At 39.6% G+C, this 26,675-nt stretch overlaps 1 protein-coding gene across 1 annotated transcript; it reads right to left on the reverse strand.

The window, feature by feature from the left end:
- Nucleotides 1-176: 176 nt before the first annotated feature.
- Nucleotides 177-25,631, reverse strand: LOC127440686 (E3 ubiquitin-protein ligase RNF126-like). Its single transcript, XM_051697430.1, has 9 exons — nt 25,463-25,631; nt 16,202-16,260; nt 10,911-10,968; nt 8,369-8,604; nt 6,243-6,311; nt 6,076-6,145; nt 3,952-4,045; nt 3,226-3,341; nt 177-2,545 (listed from the first exon to the last, which is right to left on the reverse strand). The coding sequence occupies exons 1-9, from the start codon at nt 25,535-25,537 to the stop codon at nt 2,393-2,395; spliced, it is 930 nt and encodes a 309-aa protein (XP_051553390.1). The 5' UTR covers nt 25,538-25,631; the 3' UTR covers nt 177-2,392.
- Between the last annotated feature and the right edge of the window lie 1,044 nt (nt 25,632-26,675).

Below are 26,675 nucleotides of genomic sequence, written 5' to 3' on the forward strand. Positions count from 1 at the left end.
TCACTTTATAAAATAATTATTCTGTACCTAGTACTATTATGTCATCAAACAGATATCCTGGGTCAGTACTGTGATTTGCAGTGCTTTGAGAATATGTTTTTGGGGTAAAAGCAAATAACAAACCCTTAAACTAATGATTATTTTGTGTTTGTGATATGTGAAGAGACCAATGACAGTTTTGATAAAACATTTCATCATCAGCAGGGTACATTCATCTGATTTTATTATGATTTACAAAAACAAATCATTTAACTTAAAATAAGTTAAAATAATAAGCCACCTTGAACTGAAAGTCACTGAATGAGTGTGGACGAGAGAGATTAAAAAAAAGAAAGAAACAGAGATTGTGTTATTGGGTGGTGTTTGTAAAGAAGTCCAAACATGCAGGGTTTCCTCTGTGACAAAAGTTGTAAGGATGACACTAGATGTAAAAAAAAAAAATCATATCAAATGTTGCCAAAGTCATTCACATATTTCAGTTTGCTCAATGATCTAATAACCTTTGTGAAAAAAAAAATGAATACAGTGCAAATGAATATTGGGGAGAGAAACCAACAGTACAGTCAGTGTTTTCCTCGGTAAGATATTATTGGATTAGTTGGCTTTACACAAAATTATGCAATTCTTTTTTTCTTTTTTATGTTTTTCAATAAATATGACATGTCCAGGTCACATTTCACCAAAATCAAACCCAAACCTAACAACAAAAAAAAAAAAAAAAATGTATTTGTTATTTTTGGCATAAAGAAAATGAAGCCTATTTAGAGCACTTTGTTTGACAACTAAACACATTTTTAATTGTAACATAAATACAAATCTAATTACCGTAATGCATTTTGCTTTTAAGTTTCCCTTTGTTCTCAATGGCGATACTTGTTACTGTGATACAGTACTTATTGTACAACAGTAGAAATAGAAAACTGTAATACAATTTTATTTAAATAAGCATAAAGGGATAGTTCACCCAAAAATGAAAATTCTTTCATTTACTCACCCTCATGCCATCTCAGATGTGTATGACTTTCTTCCTTCGGCTGAATACAAACAAAGATATTTAGAAGAATATCTCAGCTCTGTAGGTCCATACAATGCAAGTGAATGGGTACCAAATCTTTGAAGCTCCAAAAAGGACATAAAGGCTGCATAAAAGTGATTCATAAGACTCCAGTGTTTAAATCTATATCTTCAGAAGCGATATGATAGGTGTGGTAGAGAAACAGATCAATATGCAAGTCCTTTTTACTATAAATTCTGCTTCCTGCCCAGTAGGTGGCGACATGCATGGAGAATGCGAATCGGCAAAAACAAAAGAATTAAAGAAGTTAGAATTAGAAGAACGAAATTCAAGCGAAAATGGAGATTGAAAGTAAAAAAGGACTTAAATATTGATTTGTTTCTCACCCACTTATCTCGCTTCTGAAGATATGCATTTAACAACTGGAGCCGTATGGGTTATTTTATGCTAACTTTATGTGCTTTTTGGAGCTTCAAAGTTCTGGTCACCATTCAGCTGTATTGTGAGGACTTACAGAGCTGTCATGTTTGGGTGAACTATCCCTTTAACGGCATTACAACAAATACTTCCACAAAGTATACATTTTGTAATAATAATCATTAATGTGCATGATTCTTTTACGGTAATGGAATTTGTAAATTTGTGTAAATGTGCTATATTGTCATGAAAATCATCTTAATGTTCTTAAAAATTGCCTTCATATTCTTCAAGCTAAATATAATTTTGTATTCCTTTCTTTTGATTTTGGGGTGAAATTTGACCTGTTCTTGACTGGTTTCGTGAAATTCACTCATATGCAGGTTCACATTAGCCACTTTTATCTGTAAAATAAAAATCAAATGATAAAAAGAAAAGGTTCTTATTTTTAATGCGCCTCTCTTCTGAGACACAAAATCTGCTTGTAAAATGCAGTTCAACTCCATGAGTCTTCGTATCTGTCACTGTCATCCGCATCACGCAACCTCCTCTTCCTCTTGGTCTCGCTTTTCTTGTGCGTTCTGCTGATTAAAACCACATCACGTGGACAGGTGCTGCTGTCCGCCAGCTGTGTGCACTGAATTCTTGAGGAATGATCGTTCTTGAGTTCAACAGTTTTTAAAAAAAGAAACAAAATGCTGTTAGAAGGAATATAAGAGTGTATTTTCTCTTCTGTGTTTTGGTTGTCCTCTTTGTTTCCGCCGTTCCAGGGCTTGTAAAATGCATATTAGTGATGTTCGGGTTCAGAGGTTTATCTGCAACCCTGGTTCCACACGTTCTCAGTTCAGTGCCGCTCGGCCTCGTTATCAGTGGAAGGTAAAGGTGTGGTTTGTTGGCCAGGCCAGCACTGTCGAGCTGAGATGATGTTGTGTTCATGTGATCTGGATGTGCGCTGAGGTCTTACGAGTTGTTGGTGGCGTTCTCGTTGTTTGGAGAGCTGGAGGAGGAAGAGGAGGAGGACGAGGGGGAGAAATTCATCCCTGATAGGCCAGGTGGATCTGTGGCTGTGTTCTGCCCACTCAAACTCTTCCTGCACACTGGACACGTGTCATGCTGGGAATTGGAGAAACACAAAAACAAACACACACACGTTACTTGTATCTGTAGACTTGAGTCATATCCAAAAGTCTGAGACCACACTGGAAATCTAGCATTTAAAATCTAATTTAAAAGGGAAAAACTTTCACTGAAGAAAGAATGTCACATGGGGTTGGAACAACATGAGGGTGAGTAAATGACAGAATTTTCAATTGTGGGTGAACTGTCCCTTGAAACCTGGAAATAAACAAAGTTTAAAGGTTTCAAGGATTTTAAAACAAACGTATAAATAAATGTAATGATGTAAAATTAAGTAGCAGGTTTCATCTTGTTATTTTTCTTGCCATTGTGTAAACAATAATAACAATAATAATAAATAAAGCTTAAGTGCCTGAGCTTGACCAAAGCATATTTCTGAAAGTATATTCTTTTACAGAAATATACTTCCTAATACAACACAAACATATTCATTTTGTGCAAGACAAAGAGTTTGAAATGTTCTAAATAACAGGATTGACCCAAACGTGCCATTTCTCAGGCGTCCGCAGAATTCAATTTGCAAAGTTAACTAATGAAAATGTCACAACTACAAATTGAAGTGGACCTTGTTGGAATGACTAATTAACAGCAAAATAATGATGTCAGACGTTTGCAGGTTTGGAGGAATGAAATAAAAGAGAATCTAGAAGTGGCACCTGCTCGAGCCAGGGAACTATACAGTCATTATGAAAGAGATGATTGCAGGGAAGCTGTCTAACGTTCTCTCCTGAGCTGTAGTCTTCTTTACAAACAGGACACTCCAGACCGGCACCTGAATGACAAACAAACACGTTACATATCGCAATCAAACTCATAATGGTTCATCACTGTATTACAAAAAACAGGAGCATAATATTGATGGTGAGTGCAAACCGTGTTAGCAATGTATGTATCAATATAGAAACGGATTTAGATTGACGCTTATTATTATTTTATTTATTTAGATGGAACCTGCTGACATTGTGTGGGCCAGGTTATGGCCAATAACCATAATGATGGCAGATTTTATAATCTATACTTTCCCCCCTTTTTTTGTTTATTAAAAAAAAAAAAAAAAAAAAAACACCACACACTAAAGACCTGAAATAAAAGTAAAACCAGAAAAATTAATCAAGTAAAATCAGGCATCGATCTGTTAACGTACAGAATACATGTGAGGTATGGAAATGACTGTTGTATAATATACTGAACTATTAAAAGAGTATTAATCATACTACGAAAGTGCACTAAAATAGTATCAGATAAGGTTTAGCACTGTAAACTTGTTTAATAAACCCGTACACTGCCATCTCTTATTGTATAGGCATACATAAACATGGATTCTGCAGGTCAGAATATGCTGCAGTAGTCTGAGAGATCTGTTTGGTCTTGTGTGTTCTTACCCACGTGCTCCTCTGTGATCTGGACTGTCGGGAGACTCTTGATCTTCTCTTTGTCTGCTGGAGGGGGACCCGTATTTTCAAACTGATTTAATAACTACAGGAAGACAGAGACAAACAAGTAATAATGCTCAGTTAAATTTTCCACCAAAAAAAAATGGTTGAATTTCCTGAAAGCAGGCGGTTTATGGCTGGTGTATTGATGTTGAATTCAACTGACATGTGGCCACAGGTGTGTGTGTGTATATACAGTTGTGCTCAAACATTTTCAAACCCTTGGAGAATTGGACCATTTTTAAAGAAAACATGAGTGAGCAGGCAAAACACATTTCTTTTATTTCTTATGGGATTCATATTCAACTGTAGGTTATAACAGAATGGCACAATCATAAAACATAACATGGCAACAAAGAAAAAAATGAAATGACCCCTGTTCAAAAGTCTGCATACCCTTAGTTCTTAATACTGTGTATTGCCCCCTTTAGCATCAATGGCAGCGTGCAGTCTTTTGTAATAGTTGTCTATGAGGCCCCAAATTCTTGCAGGTGGTATAGCTGCCCATTCGTCTTGGCAAAATGCCTCCAGGTCATGCAAAGTCTTTGGTCGTCTTGCATGAACCGCACGTTTGAGATCTCCCCAGAGTGGCTCGATGATATTAAGGTCAGGAGACTGTGATGGCCACTCCAGAACCTTCACCTTTTTCTGCTGTAACCACTGGAGGGTCAACATGGCCTTGTGCTTAGGGTCATTGTCATGCTGGAAAGTCCAAGAGCATCCCATGCACAGCTTTCATGCAGAAGAATGCAAATTGTCTGCCAGTATTTTCTGATAACATGCTGCATTCATCTTGCCATCAATTTTCACAAGATTCCCCGTGCCTTTAGAGCTCACACACCCCCAAAACATCAGTGAGCACCACCATGCTTCACAGTGGGGATGGTATTCTTTTCACTATAGGCCTTGTTGACCCCTCTCCAAACATTGCGCTTATGGTTGTGACCATAAAGCTCTATTTTGGTCTCGTCACTCCAAATTACAGTGTGCCAGAAGCTGTGAGGCGTGTCAAAGTGTTGTCAGGCATATTGTAACCGGGCTTTTTTGTGGCATTGGCGCAGTAAAGGCTTCTTTCTGGCAGTTCGACCATGCAGCTCATTTTTGTTCAAGTATCATCATATTGTGCTTCTTGAAACAACCACACCGTCTGTTTCCAGAGCAGCCTGTATTTCTCCTGAGGTTACCTGTGGGTTTTTCTTTGTATCTCGAACAATTCTTCTGGCAGTTGTGGCTGAAATCTTTCTTGGTCTACCTGACCTTGGCTTGGTATCAAGAGATCCCTGAATTTTCCACTTCTTAATAAGTGATTGAGCAGTACTGACTGGCATTTTCAAGGCTTTGGATATCTTTTTATCTCCTTTTCCATCTTTATAAAGTTCCATTACCTTGTTACGCAGGTCTTTTGACAGTTCTTTTCTGCTCCCCATGGCTCAGTATCTAGCCTGCTCAGTGCATCCACGTGAGAGCTAACACACTCATTGACTATTTATACACAGACACTAATTGCAATTTAAAAAGACAGGTGTGGGAAATTAACCTTTAATGCCATTTAAACCTGTGTGTGTCACCTTGTGTGTCTGTAACAAGGCCAAACATTCAAGGGTATGTAAACTTTTGGTCAGGGCCATTTGGGTGATTTCTGTTATCATTATGATTTAAAAAGGAGCCAAACAACTATGTGATAATAAATGGCTTCATATGATCATTATCCTTAAAAAAAAAAAAAAAAAGACATTTTTTTTGCACGATCAGTCATATTTTCAAAATCAATGCCAAAATTTCACAATTTCTGCCAAGGTATGCAAACTTGAGCACAACTGTAAGCTATTTTACAACCACTTCAAATGTGACTCATCTAATCTGATTTTAGAGGCAGGGCTATTAGTTTTGTAACTGTAATATGGTTACTTTTATAACATTTCTTAAAATATCAGAGCTTAATACAACCACACAAATATCTGAACTATTCACAGCAGCTATTTTTAGATCCTAACCGCAAACCTTTCCGGCACTGATGTGTGTCTGCTTTAAAGCATCATAACCCTGAGAAAGACAGCATGTGGTGTGTATTACCTGTGTTATGATGGCGTCTAATCCATTAGCACCCCATGCATAGTCCATTGGGTTTGAATGCAGCATTCCCCTGCAAGAGAGAGCAGCATTATACAGTCATCAGCTGTGCTTTCTCATAGACTGAGGAATGTCGTGAAGAGAGGAAAATAATCTCATGAGTAACTCACCATGGCCCAATTCCCATGTTTGGCATAGCTGTCGGAGCGATGATTCCGTTAACTAACTGCTGAATTATTCTGTGGAAAAAAACAGCATTTTAATCAGTCACACATTTTAGAGTGGTATCCATTTTTTATCAGTCTACAATAATTAAAAAGCTTTTAGATATTAAATACAATAAACAGCCACAGAGTGAAAAATACGATGATCATGTTTCAGGTTTTATGGATGTAATTTTGATGCCTGTATACTTTACGGTTCACTACCGTTATATTATTAAATGATATAAACTTGCTATACTAAACTTCTGGAACTATAAAAGTCTGCTTTTCACTTTAAAATGTACCGTTAATCACCGTAGTAAATATAAAAGGATGCACAATGACTTGGTTCATTAAGAGTGACACTTCCAGTAGCAATAATTAATAAACACGTAGAGACAGTGCACAGTGTCACTCACACAAACACCATCAGGGTAACACATGTGACAGTAAAATAATGCAATAAACATTAACTAAACTACATGAAATATAACATAGAACACCCCAATGTACATAACTGATGAATAAGAAGAAATTTAAATATTCCAATAAAATAGAATGAAATGTGATGGGTCATGCAGAGACTCCTGGGAACGCCCGACTATTGTTAATTACTGTAATAGTTTACGATAAAAAGTAAATGTACTCTCCTGTTAAACATGATACACATTTTTATCATTAATTACAAAGTAAAATCATCCTTTTTACATTTTTTTTTTTACAGTGTGGGATTCAATATCTACAGGATATTCGATGTCAAATCAACAAAATTTCAGAAAGTTGAAATTTTAGATTTAGTTAACACTACTATTGAAGAAAGATAAACATAAATGATGATGAAAGCCAAAATATTAAATGCAATGGATCAATTTTTACATAGTAATCCATTATTTTGAAGAGGGGGGTCAAATGACAATTTTTCGCCTTTGATTTGACAGAATAACTATAGCTCAAAAAATAACCTTAGAAAGGTGGCAGCATCATTAGTATTATTTTTACGCAGAGATATGTAGGTCTATTACTAAAATCAGTTGACTTCAGCATCCCTTGTTGCATTATATGCCAATGGTGTGAGTTCAAAAATGTGGAATAAACATCTTTTTTGTGTTACAGGAGTGCCTATTACTCCAGAAGCATTAAAGATATCTTGATATCCTTTTAGATCTTAGTTCAGAAAAACCTTTCCTTTTCATGTCTTCATTGGTTTGGCTCTATATGGTTAAAATCCCAGAGATATGGGGCTCTCAATGTGGCTCCATGTGAGCCATTTTAAATTTTACACATTTTCAGTGGAAGAAAACCCAATGTGGGTGACATGGTATGAAGCTAGTTTTTCTTGTGCAACAAAACAAAGGTCTGAAGTACAAATAATGTTGAAACCAGAAATGCTTCTTTATTTATTTCACATAAAAAAAAAATCTTGATTTTTTTTAAAAGAGTCCAAAAGTACACTATTAATAATAAGCGACACATGTAGCTTTTCAGTCAGTGCAATACGTTCATTTTGGTGACATTTTTAATATTTAAAAAAAAATCAATTATTTTTCATGATATTAAATAATTTAAAAATATTTAAGATGTTGCACTATTTCTAGGTCACTAATCAAATAAGCAAATGTGACATTAACCATGTTAGCTTATTTGTTAAATTTTCACAAACTTGTGAAGTCCATGCCAAATTGAGTGCATGATGACAAAGGGGGGCATAAATACTCTGGTTATTGTAAAATTGTAAACTGTTATGCTGATAATATAATTTATAATGGAAACATTATTAGTAAATTAAAAAGCACAAAACAGTACAAGTTTCACGACTGTTCTCAGACCTTTGGACCCCACTTCCAGGGCTAGTTAGCTAACTTTTAGCTAGCAATAGCACCCAGAAGTCCCTAGACTTCTCCAGGGCTGTAAATCACAATTTAAAAATTCCCTGATATTTCATGGTTTTCAAAGACTGTGGAAACCCCGAATAGAGAGACTTGTTTTATCATATGAGAAATATAATTAGCAAAATCAAAATGCAAAACAGACGGAATGAATCTATAGTACAAAGTCATTCTGTGATGCCACAGTGCCAAATGTTGTATTCTTACCCCTCTAAGGTTGGCACACCCTCATGCCGTGCCCCTTGTCTTCGGGGAATGTGGCGTCCTCGCGGCTGTCTCGCCCCGTACCGTTGCCGCGAGGCAATTTCCTGTTCTCTGCGGTTCTCTGCGTCACGGTTATCCTCCATGGGCAAACCCGCCCTGAAGTCAAAGCCCTCATCAAAGATCCCCAGAGCGAACTGCCCGTAACCATGTGGAAACGTAAACAAATGCTGGTCCACATTCTGTCGGAGGAGAGCAGGCAATGCTTTGATGAGCTTTTAACATGCAATGGGCTTTATGCACAGAAAGTTCTTAAAGGGATAGGTTACCCTAAATATGAAAACTCACTCGCACATTGTTCCAAACCTGTATGACTTTCTTCCATGGAACACAAAATAAGATGTTAGCAGTAGAAGACCACCGATATATCTGTTTTACCGATTAATCGGTGCCGATAGTTACTTTTTGGAAGCATCGGTTATCTGCAAAAAAAATCTATGCCGATATTTTTTTCTTTTTTTAATTCCTAGTTTTTTTATTCATTATTAATAAACCTCATCTGGTGAAATACAGTTTCATGTGTATATATATATATATATATATATACACACACACACTATATTGCCAAAAGTATTCGCTCACCCATCCAAATAATTGAATTCAGGTGTTCCAATCACTTCCAGACTGCTTCTACAAACATTTGTGAAAGAATGGGCCGCTCTCAGGAGCTCAGTGAATTCCAGCGTGGTACTGTGATAGGATGCCACCTGTGCAACAAGTCCAGTCGTGAAATTTCCTCGCTACTAAATATTCCACAGTCAACTGTCTGGAAGTGGAAGCGATTGGGAATGACAGCAACTCAGCCACGAAGTGGTAGGCCACGTAAAATGACAGAGCGGGGTCAGCGGATGCCGAGGCGCATAGTGCGCAGAGGTTGCCAACTTTCTGCAGAGTCAATCGCTACAGACCTCCAAAGTTCATGTGGCCTTCAGATTAGCTCAAGAACAGTGTGTAGAGAGCTTCATGGAATGGGTTTCCATGGCCGAGCAGCTGCATCCAAGCCATACATCACCAAGTGCAATGCAAAGTGTCGGATGCAGTGGTGTAAAGCACGCTGCCACTGGACTCTAGAGCAGTGGAGACGCGTTCTCTGGAGTGACGAATCACGCTTCTCCATCTGGCAATCTGATGGACGAGTCTGGGTTTGGCGGTTGCCAGGAGAACGGTACTTGTCTGACTGCATTGTGCCAACTGTGAAGTTTGGTGGAGGGGGATTATGGTGTGGGGTTGTTTTTCAGGAGCTGGGCTTGGCCCCTTAGTTCCAGTGAAAGGAACTTTGAATGCTTCAGCATACCAAGAGATTTTGGACAATTCCATGCTCCCAACTTTGTGGGAACAGTTTGGGGATGGCCCCTTCCTGTTCCAACATGACTGCGCACCAGTGCACAAAGCAAGGTCCATAAAGACATGGATGAGCGAGTTTGGTGTGGAAGAACTTGACTGGCCTGCACAGAGTCCTGACCTCAAACCGATAGAGCCCCTTTGGGATGAATTAGAGCGAAGACTGCGAGCCAGGCCTTCTCGTCCAACATCAGTGTCTGACCTCACAAATGCGCTTCTGGAAGAATGGTCAAAAATTCCCATAAACACACTCCTAAACCTTGTGGAAAGCCTTCCCAGAATAGTTGAAGCTGTTATAGCTGCAAAGGGTGGGCCGACGTCATATTAAACCCTATGGATTAAGAATGGGATGTCACTTAAGTTCATATGCCTCTAAAGGCAGGTGAGCGAATACTTTTGGCAATATAGTGTATATATATATATATATATATATAAACAAACATTTCATCTGGTGAAAATATAGGCTATGAAAAGCTTCATTTGGTAAATACTTGCACATAGAGCACTGTAACGCAGCCAAGTCTCCATTGCAAAATAAAAGGTTTATTTCAGGCTTGTTAATAGTTAAAAGTCCTGCATTATGCACCAAATTTCAGTTTGTCTGGTTATTATTGGGATTTTGGTTGCACAATAAACTGCTTTTGGTATTTTATTCACAAAAATTTTAAAAGTCACTCTGTATAAGAACATTTACTAAATGCATTTTTGAAAATGTTAGTGCATTTATTTAATTTATTTAGGCAAAAAATAGTGCTTTCTTAGCAGTGTAGGGCACAAATCTCAACTTCTACTAAACATGCATTAACCAATCTTTACACTCAGCTTTTCAACTTTGTTATAAACAACAATATAGAATACATGGTACATGTTCATAATAGTATATGGATTCAATGTCCATAAAATATATACCCTGAGTATAATTGTTTTTTCATAAAAGCATCTGCATGAATGTATATAAATAAATCAATTATTACACAATGATTCTAAATGGGTAGTTCCTAAACATGGCATTCTTGAAAATGCCATGTGTATCCTCATTCAGGTATGCTGAATAACCGCCCTTAACACGGTTTAAAAAAAAAAAAAAAATCGCCTGCCCTAAAACACAGTAATGATGTTGCTTGTAAAGATATCAGAGTCCACTCACCTCAAATGCGGGATGGTTCTGATCATTAGAAGCTGTAGATGTGGACCCATTCTCTGCTCTGGGGAAATGAAGGGGAAAAAACAGACCAGAGCAACTGCTTACAAGACTGGAAAATCAGAATTCTTGGAAAAGTTAGGTTTACTGGGTTAAAAAAAAAAAAAAAAAAAGTGTCCATTTATTTGCAGTTTTGTGTACATCATATTCCTTACCATATAACTATCTCTGCATAAGAATATTTTCTTGGGCATTATATAAAGCGTTAGCACCATAGAATCACAGTAAAGCCTTTCAGATTCCTTAAGCCTAAAGTATATTTCGATTTTGATGCGAACACTCAGCGTCTGCGTACAGTCGAACGCAAGCCTGTCAAAGTACACTCTACATGTATGCTAGCAAACACAGGCGGTTGCCACAAGTGCGCTAAGACTGCTATAAGACCAACATGACTATTTCTCTTCAGGAGTTTAGACTAGGGGTCGACTGATATGTTTTTTTCAGGGCTGACACCGATTACGATTATTAGTAATCAAGGAGTCCGATGGCCGATATGCATTTGCAGTAAAAAAAAATTTTTTTTTTCCTTTTTCTCCCAATTTGGAATGCCCAATTCCCAATGTGCTTTTGAGTCCTTGCAGTCGTATAGTCATTCGCCTCAGTCCGGGTGGTGGAGGACGAATCCCAGTTGCCTCCGCGTCCGAGACAGTCAACCCGCGCATCTTATCACATGACTTATTGAGCGTGTTGCCATGGAGACATACCACGTGTGGAGGCTTCACGCCATCCACCGCGGCAACCACACTAAACTCACCGCGCGCCCCACCGAGAATGAACCACATTATAGCGACCACGAGGAGTTTACCCCATGTGACTCTACCCTCCCTAGCAACCGGGCCAATTTGGTTGCTCAGGAGACCTGGCTGGAGTCACTCAGCATGAAAATTACAATTTCAGTTTCAAAATTTACACTAACACAAACTCCAACACAAAAGGTCCTTTAAATGCCTATGAACATGTGTTTAATGAAATTTTCATGAAACAATGTTATGTATTAACATGTGATAACAGACGAGAATCAACGTTATTGGAGTTGACACTCTTTTAGCTTGCTGGCTAACCCATTTATTCAAGTGCAAAAAGGGCAACGGGATTTTATTCACAATGGAGGTGAAAGATTTAACGCTAGCAATGTTGACATTACGTTTGCTAAACCTCATAACTTTGGTTAGCTAGCTACCACTATCATCATCAAATCAAATCACTTTTATTGTCACACAACCATATACACAAGTGCAATAGTGTGTGAAATTCTTGGGTGCAGTTCTGAGCAACATAGCAGTCGCGACAGTGATAAGACATATACCAATTTACAATAAACATCAGATTTACAACAATTTAAAATCTAATATACACAATTTTCACATAACACAATATACAAATAATAACATACAATGTACATTACACAATACACACAATATAGAATACACATTATACAATAAAACAAAATAGTATATATAGTATATATAAAATATACAGTAGGTTGTATTGTACTGTATTGACATTCAGGCTGTCAGTTGATAGTCAGTTGCCAGTGGGTTGTTAAGAGAATATAATTTATGACAGTCCAATGTGAGATAATAAGATTAATAAAGTGCAGTGCTGATGTATATTGATCGTGAGAGTTCAAAAGTCTGATTGCTTGGGGGAAGAAGCTGTCATGTAGTCGGCTGGTGCGGGTCCCGATGCTGCGATACCGCCTGCCTGATGGTAGCAGTGAGAGCAGACCATGGCTCGGGTGGCTGGAGTCTCTGATGATCCTCCGAGCTTTTTTCACACACCGCCTGGTGTATATGTCCTGGAGGGAGGGAAGCTCAGCTCCGATGATGTGTCTGGCAGTTCGCACCATCCTTCGCATGGCTTTGCGGTTGTGGGCGGTGCTATTGCCGTACCAGGCGGAGATGCAGCCAGTCAGGATGCTCTCTACAGTGCTGGTGTAGAACCGTGTGAGAACTTGAAGCTGCTGACTCTCTCCACTGGTGCTCCATTGATGGTGATGGGGCTGTGTTCTCTTTCTCTTCTCCTGAAGTCCACCACAAGCTCCTTTGTCTTACTGACATTGTGGAAGAGGTTGTGCTCCTGACACCAGCGTGTCAGAGTGTGTGCACCTCCTCTCTGTAGGCTGTTTCATCATTGTCAGTGATCAGACCTACCACCGTCGTATCATCAGCAAACTTAATGATGGCATTGGAGCTATGTGTTGCCACACAGTCATGTGTGTACAGGGAATACAGTAGTGGGCTAAGAACACAGCCCTGCGGGGCTCCAGTGTTGAGGGTCAGTGATGAGATGTTGTTACTGCCCATTCTAACCACCTGGCGTCTGCTTGACAGGAAGTCCAGCTGCACAGCAAGCTGTTTAAGCCCAGAGCCCAGAGTTTCTCATCTAGCTTGGAGGGCACTATGGTGTTGAATGCTGAGCTGTAGTCTACAAACAGCATTCTCACATAAGTGTTCTTTTTTTCCAGGTGGGAGAGAGCAGTGTGTATTGTAGATGCAATGGCATCATCAGTGGAGCGGTTATTTCCCCTCGAACTGTGCATAAAAAGTATTTAGCTCATCCGGGAGAGAGGCAGCGGTGTTCACGGCGGAGTTTTTATTCCCTTTAAAGTCCGTGCTGATATTAATTCCCTGCCACATGCTTCTAGAGCTGGTGGTGTTAAACTGTCCTTCAATCTTGTTCCTGTACTGGCGTTTTGCTGCTCTGTTTTTCGGAGGGCATAACTGGCTTGTTTATGCTCCTCCGCGTTCCCGGAATTAAAAGCGGAGGTCCGCGCAGTAAGTGCCGCGCGAACGTCGCTATTAGTCCAAGCTTTCTGGTTCGGGTAGATCCGTATCGTTTTGGACGGAACAATATTCTCTACACACTTTCTGATGAAACACGTTACGCTCTCAGTGTACACCTCGATGTTGTCATCAGAGGCGGACCGGAACATCTCCCAGTCCACGTGATCAAAACAGTCTTGTAGCATAGATTTTGAATGGTGCGACCATCACTGGATCGTTCTGAGGGTGGGTGCTTCCTGCTTCTGCCTGCCTGTAAGCAGGCAGAAGCAGAAGCAGAATGGAAGAGTGGTCCGATTTGTCAAATGGTGGGCGGGGGAGGGATTTGTAGCCATCCTGGAAGGGAGAGTAGCAATGGTCCAAAACCCGGTCCCCTCGTGTGTTAAAACTGATGTGTTGGTGGTATTTTGGTGCAATTGATTTAAAATTTTTGTTAAAGTCCCCGGTCACAATGAACGTGGCCTCAGGGTGCGTGGTTTCCTGCTTGCTTATAATCCTGTACAGTTCCTTGAGTGCCCGGTCTGTGTCGGCTTGTGGCGGGATGTACACAGCTGTGATAATGACCGCTGTGAATTCCCTCGGTAGCCAGAATGGTCGACACAGAAACATGAGAAATTCCAGATCAGGAGAGCAGAAAGACTTGATAGAATGTACGTTCCTCTGATCACACCAGGATTTGTTGATCATAAAACATACAACACCACCTCTGCTTTTACCTGAGAGGTCTTTCGCTCTGTCCGCTCGGTGCACGGAGAACCCCACGGGTTCGATGGCTGAGTCTGGAATCTCCGCAGACATCCAAGTTTCTGTAAGGCAAATAATGCAGCAGTCCCCCGTCTCTCGTTGGAAAGTGATCCGCACTTTCAGCTTACAGAGCTTGTTGTCCAGAGACTGAACATTTGCCAGTAGAATACTGGGTAGCGGGGGTCGATTTGCGCGACGTCTTACTCTGATGAGAACGCCAGCTATGTTTCCTCCTTTCCTTCTGTGTTTTTGCGGCCGGGCAGCCCAGACAAAGGGCTCCGCTGGTGTGTTTGAAAACAGCGGGTAGGCATTAAGGAATTTGAAGTCCGGTTTACGGTGTGTAATTGCAGAACCAATGTCCAAAAGGGTTTGTTTGTCACAGACAATAAGGCAGACAACATCCAAGACAAAAAAATAAGAATTGTAAAAACAAAAACAAAAAAATACAATGTTGTTTCGGAGCTCGCAACGCAGAAGCCATACTCGCCGCCATCTTGAGTCCAATATAAAGTCCTATAACATGTAAAAACACCAACTCATACAGGCGAGTACTCTGTTAAATCAGTCCTTATCTCTGCCGCCCATCTATTTTGCTGCTCACTGTATTTCTCCATTACGGTCCACTGTCGTTGAAATAACCGCGTCTGCAGCTCTACTATGCAATGCCTCATGTTGCGGGCCAGGGCAGAGAGGCAACGCGTGCGGAGCGCGAAAGGGCGTTAATAATACGTGTTCGGTGCTAGATAAAAATAAAGATATAGCACTGAAAGATCAGTCTATGTACACCCTGGAACGCTTGCTACCTACACAGCTCCATTATTTTGTCGCGCTGCTAACCTAAAGTGTAGAAACGTTGAGATGGGGCAACCACTGTCATGATGTCTTGCGGTCCGAATGGAACAAATCCGGGGTCCGGACCCGCTAATTGGTGACCGCTGGCATAGAGTATTGTGATGTTTATTGCAACTTCAGTATCTGCATTCTTACCTCTGAAAACAACTCGTCCTCTCATGATGCATCTTTCTCTCGCTGCTTTCATCTTTCCCACCTCTCCCCCCGTTCAGTGTTGATTGGCCATTTACTCGAGACATATAGCCAAACGGATAATACAGTGGGCGGGACACTGAGCCAGACTACAAGCTGTAACCTTTCGGAGAGAGGCGGTGGCATCAGAGCCAACGGAGTTTATTTTAAAATGTATCGGCAATCAGATCAGACAAAATAACAATTCCGATAATTCGAAAAATGATGAATATTGGATCAGATTGGCGGTCGACTCCTAGTTTAGATCCATAAAGATGTCTTTAAATTCCTTCAGACTGGAGTTAAACAATTGCAGGTATCTCCTGATCTCCTCACACATATGCTCTTGATGTGCACATCCACTGTTGTTGTTTTAACCTTTGTCTCTTTATGATTAACGGCAATTATCTTCTAGCGCTTCTTCGTGTCAACAACTGCTCAAATGTGAGTGTTGCCACCTTGTGGACCCGCTAATTAGTGCAAATAATTCCAGGCGCATCTCTGAACAGTCCAAAGACACATGGTTAGGAAAATCGGGCTACACGTGCTCAGTGCTCAAGCACTGAGCTTATTGATGAAATTTGTGCCACGAGTCCTGTATGCGACGCTCAGCATTTGCGTCTGACCGAAGTATACTTTGGGCTTTAATGATTGAGTTTCATCTAGATTAGCAGGTCAATACTTTACCTTCCCTCTTCAGGTAACTCCTCAATGAAGCCAGACTCACACCGCGGACAGATGTAATCCTGCAACAAAAATCACAGCAACATTTTAAAGTCAGATAACCAAAGATATGAAAGCGTACTGCACAGGGTCTATCAAGTATTTTCAGCAGACATTGCAGCAAACTGTCCTTTAAAGACATCACAACAGACCTCAGTTATAAAGACTTAATTAACTTTAGTGCAGTAAAATACTCATACGGAGAGTTGATCGCAGAGAACTGTACCCTTAGCGGTATGTGTAAAACAAAGCAATAAGCCACGTAAGGCCATGTGTTAGTGATTTTGACACAGTTAGGGAGTGTTGTCACTATTTCTCAACTTTGAGCACACATTTCAGCACTGTGACCTTTGCAGCGTGTATCATTCATGACCTCCAGTTGACCCACAGCACTGTGACTGATTTTCTATCCTGTTTGGGCTTTTTCTAGAGTTTCTGCACAATAAAAGCAGGATAATAACAGACTGAATGATGATGAGACAGCAAAAGAACTTTGTCAAAAGCACCCATTCTCTGTTCTGCTCCCCTGTTAACACTGTGAAACTTCACATAAGGAAGAACACATGAAGATCCTTTTGGAAAGACCACAGCGTTCGTGTTTCCTGAGAGCTGTAAAAGTGGCAGAAGGAAAACAGACGTGATGTGTTCTGGGTCATGCGTTCAGTCACTGGTAGAAAAGCTGAAAGTGGATGTAGGCAGTTTCAACCTACTACACTGGAAAAAATGCTTTGAATTTACATGATTTAAAGGAGCAATATGTAATATTTTTACTGTACTAAAGCATAAAATTATCATAATATGTTATCAGAGATTTAGGAAACATGCTAAATTGAAATACTGGCTTCTCTGAAAACAATGCTACAGCCAGTAAATTCTACTTTGAAATGGTCGTTCTGGGACGGAATTTCTTTTTGTGTTTTGGCCTGTGTGATCCCGCCCACTGCCCATTTCCCAATAGTATTTAGACACCCCGGGTTGCCAGATTTGAAACAAGTTAGCGGGCAAACACAGCACGCTGCAGCCATGGAAGCCAGCAATACATCTAGCTAACATTGACAGAGTTATAAAAAATCCACATGAGCTGGTTTATAATTTGCAAACAATAAAAACATTGCAAACATATACATTAGCTGATCAACTTAGAGTGTAAGGCTCTTCGCATGCCACTGTTAGTTTGCTCATTCCTGTTGCGTCTCCTCAACCTGGCAACCCACGAGAGCTTCGAGTCTGGGGAGGAGGCGGCAGGGAGACAACTCTCCAATATTTTGAATTTGTACTGCGGTACCCATTTTAAATGCTTGATGTCAATGTTACATATTGCTCCTTTAATAATCATGTACATCGGCTTCACATGAATAAATTAAGCTGCATCAACATATATATTTTTTCATATTTTTTGGTTCAGCTCATTAAATCTTTGTCAGAAAACATAATTTGTTCACATAATTTAAACTATGGAATAAAGTTATTTTTAAATGACCCAATAAATTAGCCTCGGTGTGATTTTATATATGCCCCTAAAATTTGTAATTTCTTCAGTTTTACATAATAATTGTCACATTACAGATTTAGCTATGCTGTAATGTTATGCTAGTTAACTAACTTTTAGCTGGCAATAGCACCCATTAGCATGCTAAAAGCTTAGTAATTGCTTACTGAGTAAAGCAACATACAGTATGTTGTATGCAAACACATCATCATCAACCTAAGCAAAAAGTCCACTCTTCAATCAGCATAACAGAATCGATTCTAAATCCCAAAAAACAACATTAAACACTATTAAGTCTCCCTTTTTCTCATCTTGCTCAAAAGTGCATAAAATAACACAATTTCAACATGTTTACTCTCTCCAAGTCCCATGCAAAGCATGTAGGAAACTACAAATCCCCTGCACAAATCCCCTCGCCCATGTTGTTGAATATACTTGATTGGTTCACAGTCACCCTACATAATGTAATCTAGTATAGTGCACATTTTAATGAATTACATTATTCGAATGCAAATAATACAAGTTTAGAAGAGAAACACAACTTTGTTTTGTAGATCCCAAATATTATTTAGTAAATCGGACAACCTGCGGTGTTCTAGTTGTTTTTTCAGTTTACAGTTCAACAGACTATATATACAGTGCATTCATAAAGTATTCAGACACCTTAATTTTCTTCACATTTTGTTATGTTGAAGCCTTATGTGAAAATGCTTTAAATTATTTATTTATTTTTTTTTTTTTTACATCAATCTACGGTCCATACCCCATAATGACAAAGCAAAAACCAGATTTTAGATAACTTTGCAAATTTATCAAAAAGAAAAAACTGAAATATCACATTGACATATGTAATCAGACCCTTTGTTATGACACTTGAAATTTAGCTCAGGTGCATCCCATTTCTCTGGATCATCTTTGAGATGTATCTGCACTTTGATTGGAGTCCACCTGTGGCAAATTCAATTGATTGGACATGATCTGGAAAGGCACACACATGTCTATATAAGGTCTCAACAGCTGAAAATGCATATCAGAGCAAATACCAAGCAATGAGGTCAAAGGATTAGCCTGCAGAGCTCAGAGACAGGATTGTGTCGAGGCACAGATCTGGGGTAGGCTACAAAAACATTTCAGCTGCGTTGAAGGTTCCCAAGAGCACAGTGGCCTCCATAATTCTTAAATGGAAGAAGTCTGGACCAACCAGGACTCGGGATGAGAAGGGCCTTGGTAAGAGAGGTGACCAAGAACCCGATGGTCACTCTTGTTGAGCTCCAGAGATCATGTGTGGAGATGGGAGAAACTTGCAGAAGGACAACCATCACTGCAACACTCCACCGATTTGGGCTTTATAGCAGAGTGGCCAGACGGAAGCCTCTCCTCAGTGCAAGACACATGAAAGCCCTCTTGGATTTGTAAAAAAGCACCTAAAGGACTCTCAGACTGTGAGAAACAAGATTCTCTGGTCTGATGAAATGAAGATTGACCTGTTTGGCCAGGCACCGCTCATCACCTGCCCAACACCATCCCAACAGTGAAGCATGGTAGTGGAAGCATCATGCTGTGGGGGTGTTTTTCAGCGGCAGGGACCCAAGAGTGGCTTAGGGACAACTCTGTGAATGTCCTTGAGTGGCCCAGCTTGAACCCAATCGAACATCTCTGGAGAGACCTGAAAATGGCTGTCCTCCGACAGTCCCCATCCAACCTGACAGAGCTTGAGAGGATCTGCAGAGAAGAAAATCCCCAAATCCAGGTATGCAAAGCTTGACACATCATACCCAAAAAGACTTGAGGCTGTAATCGCTGCCAAAGGTGCTTCAACTAAGTACTGAGTTAGGGGTGTGAATACTTATGTCAAAGTGATATTTCAGTTTTTTCTCTTTAATAAACTTGAAAAGTTATCAGAAATCTGGTTTTTGCTTTGCCATTATGGGGTATGGAGTGTAGATTGATGCGAAAAACGAAGGGGTTTATATATATTTGGACACCTCGTTGAAACAGATGTAATTCACGAACCTCACAAAACTTGAGCAAATCCAGTGTCCTGTGGAGCGCTAATATTTCTTCCTCTCAAGCACGTATTCTATCAACATCTCAACAGTTTCCTGTAACTTTTAACTGTCAAATGATAGGAAGGCAAATATCAATAAAACTTCTATCATATACCGTCGGCAAATATGCGGATATCATGTTTAAACAGATGTTAGGGCTGGGCAATATGACGATATATATTGTGGCGATTATATAACGTGTCAATCGATAGAGATTTTGCTATATCGTTTATATCGCAATATGTAAATATACATGTGAGCAGTGTGGGATTATCTAACAGTGGGCAGGGCTTCACGTGAGACTGAGATAGTTTAAGAAACATGGACAGGGTTTAAGAAATTTTTGGCGGCCGCTAAAGCAAATTCAATTACATTCATCTCGCATTCTGTGCTTCATAAGTGCTAATTATGCTTCTCATCTGACACACGCATCTGTGTTTCATGAGAGCGTTGCGTGCGCTATCTCTGGAGCATGCAAGTGGGCACGAGTCCAGCAGGATTTCCAGTATTTACAGGAGAGCGCAGAGCTGGATCACTCGCACAGAAGAAACTACTAACATACGAAAACACAAATAATTAATATTTGATTACATTTTAATCAGAGGGCATCATTAGGGCTTTCACGATTACTCAATTTAATTTGACTACTCGATTAAAAAAATTCCTCAATTGCAAAATTGCCGAATCGACAAATCAAAAATAAGGCAGAAGTGATGCAGTCCATGGACGAGGGTGCGAACACATAACGACAAGGTGTCAGCTGTGTGAGAGCACTTCACTTTAGATTTGAAAAAACATAGCAGGACCAAAAAAAACCATAACAGCACTCCAGCAACAGCGCTTGAAAAGATTATATCCAGTTTTCACAGATGCACTGAACACAGCAAGGTAAGTTCAGACTGCAATTTGCTTTTGCAATTGGTGCTGCCTCCAAATGTGTGAGAGAAGTAGAGCTTTTTGTTGCTGAACACAGCAAAAAAAAAAAAACATTGAATGCAATCTAAACCTATTTATCTACACAACTGTTTGCAGTATAGACCATTTCAAGGACTGTTCTTTGGTGACGTCAAGTGACATCATTGTTCCATGAACATTTCTGCTTGTCAAAACAGAGACTATTTAGCACTTCACGTGTGCTATTCAAATGAAAGGGAGAAATTGGAATGCCCAAAGGCAGCCAATGGTCAACGAATGCAGAAAGTCCCACTTTAAAGGTAAAATAGCCAATCACCTTTTAGATACAGAAATCGGCTGTCAATCAACTCAAGAACGTGCATGCACATTAGCTATACAAGATGGTAAAATTTAGATTTTATTAGTTAAAAACACACAATTATACCAGTTGTGATGGGACGTGTCGCCCCTTCCGTGCATCATCATCGCCCGCGGTGATTTTTCCCCATTTTGCAGCACGTGATGGGGCTCACCAAAACCCAATGAAGAGCCTCATCACTGCTGCTTTGTTTTGGACATTTTAAATAAATGCCTCTCCGAGGCCTGACGCCACATCCACTGCGTCTGTCTCTTGCTTGCCCCGCCACACAGTGTGGATAAATATTTGATAGTTTATCGCCATTATTACAGGTAAAACTCAATGTGGAAATCCAGAAAACTTTATTTACTTAATAAAACCGCAGGTCTGTATGCTGTCAATCAAAGCTCAAAGTGAGTCTGGTTTTAAAGGGATAGTTCACCCGAAAATGAAAATTCTCTCATGATTTACTCATCCTCATGCCATACCAGATGTGTAAGACTTTCTTTCTTCAGCAGAACACAAATGAAGATTTTTAGAAGAATATTTCAGCTCTGTTGGTCCATACAAAGCAAGTGAATGGGTGATTTTTGGAAGCTCCAAAAAGTAAACATAGCCATCATAAAAACAATCCATATGATTCCAGTGGTCTATTAATTAATGTATTCTGAAGGAAAACGCTGGGTGTTTGTAAGAAATAGATCAATATTTAAAAAACGTTTTACTAAAAATTTTCACTTCTGAACAGTTTGAGGTTTGCACGTTGATGAGAGTGGAGTTCAAACTGCCTCTCGCGTTACCCTTGTGTGCGTCCTTCACAAAGACGAATCTGCCCAATTCCAGCCTTGCTGAAGCACCCCCAGATCATCACCGATCCTCCACCAAATTTCACAGTGGGTGCGAGACACTGTGGCTTGAAGGACTCTCCAGGTCTCCGTCTAACCATTAGACAACCAGGTGGAGGGTTGGTGATGATCTGGGGGTGCTTCAGCAAGGCTGGAATCGGGCGGATTCGTCTTTGTGAAGGACACATGAATCAAGCCACGTACAAGGTTATCCTGGAAGAAAACTTGCTTCCTTCTGCTCTGCTCTGCTCCCCAACTCTGAGGATTGTTTTTTTTCCAGCAGGACAATGCTCCATGCCACACAGCCAGGTCAATCAAGGTGTGGATGGATGGAGGACCTCAGGATCAAGACTAGTGGTCGACCGATATATCACCGAGTTCTGACTTTTTTAATTATCGGCATAGGGCAATAAATGTTCCTATTTGGCTGATTTTTTTTCTTGAGGGCGCTGAAAATCGCATGCTTGCATGTGAAGCGTCTGAAATATGTAAACGACCAGTCACGGTTTGTTTTGTTGTTACATGCCATCGTGTTACTACAATAAGACCGGTGTGCAACACAGTCTCATTTAAACGGTCCGCATATCAGAGCCGCAACAGATGCGTTTGAGCTCATAATGTTAAAGTGCTCAACTGTTTCATTCTCCCTCTCTCTCCTCAACAGTTCCCTGTATCCTTAACTGTCTTGTCTAATGATAAAAAGGCAAATATCAATAAAAGGATATATCATTAATCATCTACAAATATGCACATATCTCGTTTAAACAGATGTAATAAACAAACCTCACAAAACTTCAGCAGATCTAGCATTCTGTGGAACGCTCAAATCTTCCACTGAAGCACGTATTCTAACAGTCTCTCCTCAACAGTTCCCAGTAACTTTTCTAATGATAAAAGGCAAATATCAATAAAACTTCTATTATATACCATCTGCAAATATGCAGATATCTCGTTTAAAAAGATGTCATTCACGAATATCACAAAATCGAGCATTTGAAAATAAGGTGCTTTTCAAACTGTTCGGAGACCAGTTTCCTTAAGAGTTCCATTCATTCAAAACAGCTGTCAGTTAAGCCATTAACTGATTAGGCTGCAAGGTAGCAAGTCAACGGCCTACATTTTCAGATGCAGCTCAAGGTAAAATAAATGTCTTATTCACTATGACTGTATGTACAATTGGTTTGATTAGTGTTGACAAAACTACCAATATTTCGGTACCAAGTCGATACTAAAATAAAAAAGATATAACGATACCAGTGTTTCTGTAGCACCGAGCACCGGACTCTATCTGGTGACACACGACAGCTTTAAAATGCTCACAGGCTTATTTTGAACGTATGCTCTTTTACTCCTCCTACACTGAAATGGACAATTAATCAAATTAAAATTGTGACATGTCCTAGTGTGATTTATTAAACCACTAAAGGCTGCAATCTTACTGTGGAAGAGATGCATACTTTAAATAAATCCGACTCATCCACTAGAAACTTCACAAACATTGAGAATCATTCACGATGTAAGGGTACGTTTACACGACAACAATGTACTAAATACGGAAACGTTTTTCCTTTACATTTTTTAAAAGTTTTGCGTATAGACGACAACGTTGTCAAAAGGATCCCCATTCACACGGATCCGTGAAAACGACTAAAACACTGTATTATGCATGTCAGGCCAGTAGTTGGAGACGTCACTTTGTAAAGAAACACTACGCGACTGCGCACATAATCATACTTCCCCCAGAGCGGTGAATACAAACAATGAAGATAGCGAAAGCGTCGAGCAATTTTGTGTGGACGGACGATGAGGTTGCTTTATTATTTCAATTACATTCCTGGAGAAGTGTCAATAAACTCAAAATCTTGAGCAGCACAAACAGTCCTGTAGTCAGCCATTGTAGTTTTGAATGTCTCGCATGTCGTTTTGAAGTACTCGCGCGCATGCCTATAGACTGAACACGTAATACGCGTGCGCATGACGTTATCGTTTTCACAAATTCGCGTTTTTGTTTGTTTACACGGAGACGATAACGGCATCATTTTCAAAAACGTGCACTTTGAAACCCGTTTTCAAAAGTTTGCATTTTCAGGCCCCAAAACGCCGTTGCCGTGTAAACGAACAGCCAAAACGCATAAAAGGTTTTCCGTTTTTAGTTGAAAATGCTGTCATGTAAACGGCCCATAAGAGATGACAGAGCAGAGCACTAATCTACTGTAAACCAGTATATATTTATATAATTAAAATCATAGCATTTGCGCTTTAATCTCAGCTTTTTAATCAGCTGAACTAGCTAAAGAAAAAAGTAGATCTTGATTTAAAAAACAAAAAATGTTGGCCACACCTGGACAAGCAAATCTCTGCCAGTTTAAATTATATACACTTTAATATATATTATAGATCTGCTTTGGGTGTTTGTTGGCTTCAGATATTGTTTGCACAATTGTTTTGTTGTTGTTATTCAATCATAAAACACATAGAAACTTAGTCGAAGGCATTTTAGCCAAACGTGACTTCACTTCAACAACTTTATGCAAACTGAATTAAATAATTGTTCCGATCACTCGATTAATCGTCAGATTAATCATTCGATTTCAATTACTCAATTACCAAAATAACGATAATGACATCCCTAAGCATCATGTCAGTCTGACATTCTTTTATAAACAATTTTATAAGGCTAATGAAAACTAAACAGCTAATGTTTGATGACAACCAGCTACCCAACCATTTCGAACAAAGGGCGTAGCCAGGAAATTACTTTTGGGTGGGCATCAAAAAAAAATGCATGGGCCAAAATTTCACCCAACAATTATTTTTTTAAAACATTTTTCTTAACAACAGAGAAGTGGCACATTAAAACAGTTCTTCTATGTATATTTGAAGTCAAAGAATAATCTCTAATATTCTGGGTGGGCCTGGCCCACCCTTGGCTACACCACTGTTTTGAACTGCTAAACTACATAAAGAAATCACACATCTAACCCCATATGAAACTTAAGTAACAACCACACAACCACTTCCAACCATAGAAAATCTCACCAATTTAAATCTCACATCATATAATTCATTAGTAAGTAAAACTAGACTAATTAAAAATTAACCACTTAATAAGGCCTTCCATTACAGCCAACTCAACTGACATGAATCACTGATCAGATACTAAAACCTCATGAAACATCAACCATTAACATTATGATCAAATTAAAATCAGAAAAAAATACATTGGTCTGACATCATTTAATAAACTGTATAATAACAAGTTAATATAAACTAACCAGCTGATCTCTTAACAACTAGCATCATGTTTCAACCAACAACATCAGACCATAAACGCCTCACAAACACACGAGACGACAGCAAACAACATCTGATCCGCTTTTAACTATAGAAAATCAACACCTCTTCTTATACAGTCATTTCATCATGAATTACTAAAAACTAACGAGCTGATCTCATAACCAGCAGCCTGTTAGCCATCAGCACCGTTGGCACCGGAACAACGCTCGATAAAAGAGCACGTTCGGTCCGTTAAACGCACAAATGCCGATTCTCAGCCTTCAAGCGAGTGTAGTGAAGCCCACGGTGTCTTACCGGGAGGCGCGGGCTGATTTCTTCCGAGCAGCGGTGACAGAAGAACCGGCTGGGCCGCGCGGGAGCTTCCGCCATCTTCACTACAGGAGCGACTGACAACGAGAACGAGGCCACGTACGGCACACCGGACGGGACAAACAGTGTAGCGCACTAAGCCAAAGTCCCTCTAGCAAGTCAGTCCACTTGTGGCCATTTTTGGAACGCTCCTGGGAGGCTATTTCCAGTCATGCCAGTGCAGCTCCTATCTACCTGAATGGGGGAACACCGAAATCTCAGAAAACGGTTGGTCAGGATTACGATCAAAGAACATAAGTCAAATCAGCAATAAAATCGGACAATACTGGAATCATAAATTGTGCTTCTTTAACTCATATTACGCAACAACAACAAAAAAAGAATAAAAGAAAGAAAAGAAAGAAAGAAAAGAGAAGAAACGCAATTTTCCCGGCTCGTTTAGCTAATCACCTTTTAGATACAGACATCGCCTGTCAATCAACCCAACAACGCGCATGCGCATTAGCTATACAAGCCGAGAAATTTTTTTTTTTTTTTTTTTTTTAGCAGAGTCTGAGGTAAAGACGCACAATTAATGATACCGGAGTTGTCAGATTTTACTGCTGATTTGAAACATGTCCTTTGATCGTAATCTTGACCAACCGTTTAGGAGATTTCGGTCTTTTCCCATTCAAGATGATAGGAGCTGCACTGGCATGACTGGAAATAGTCTCCCAAAAGCGTTCCAAAGATGGCCGACAGTGGACTGACTTGCTAGAAAGACTTTGTCCTTGGTTGAGCGTTCCGATTTCTCCCATTCATTTTAATAAAAGTGGCCAATCTCTGCTAAATAATCTCTAATTTAGCCTCAGACGGAGCACTAGTATTAAAATAAATGGGAGAAATTGGAACGCCCAATATGGCGGATGTAGAAACGAAAGTCCCGCCTTACAGATAAACGAGCCAAACACAAGTCGAGATTAGCCGCACCAACCTGAAAAATAGCGTTTTTTTGTTTGTTTTTTTTAAAAAAAAAAGATATATAATAATAATAATAATAATAATAAATAAATATCAAATTGTCAAATTTTACTGCTGATTTGAAATGTTCTTTGATCGTAATCGTCATCAACCGTTTTGTAGAATTCAGTTTCCCCCCAATCAAGTAGAAAAGAACCGTATTTTATGCAAAGTGGTCCCAAGATTGCCGCCGAGTGGA

Source organism: Myxocyprinus asiaticus, chromosome 5, assembly GCF_019703515.2.
Source record: "Myxocyprinus asiaticus isolate MX2 ecotype Aquarium Trade chromosome 5, UBuf_Myxa_2, whole genome shotgun sequence".
NCBI lineage: Eukaryota > Metazoa > Chordata > Actinopteri > Cypriniformes > Catostomidae > Myxocyprinus > Myxocyprinus asiaticus.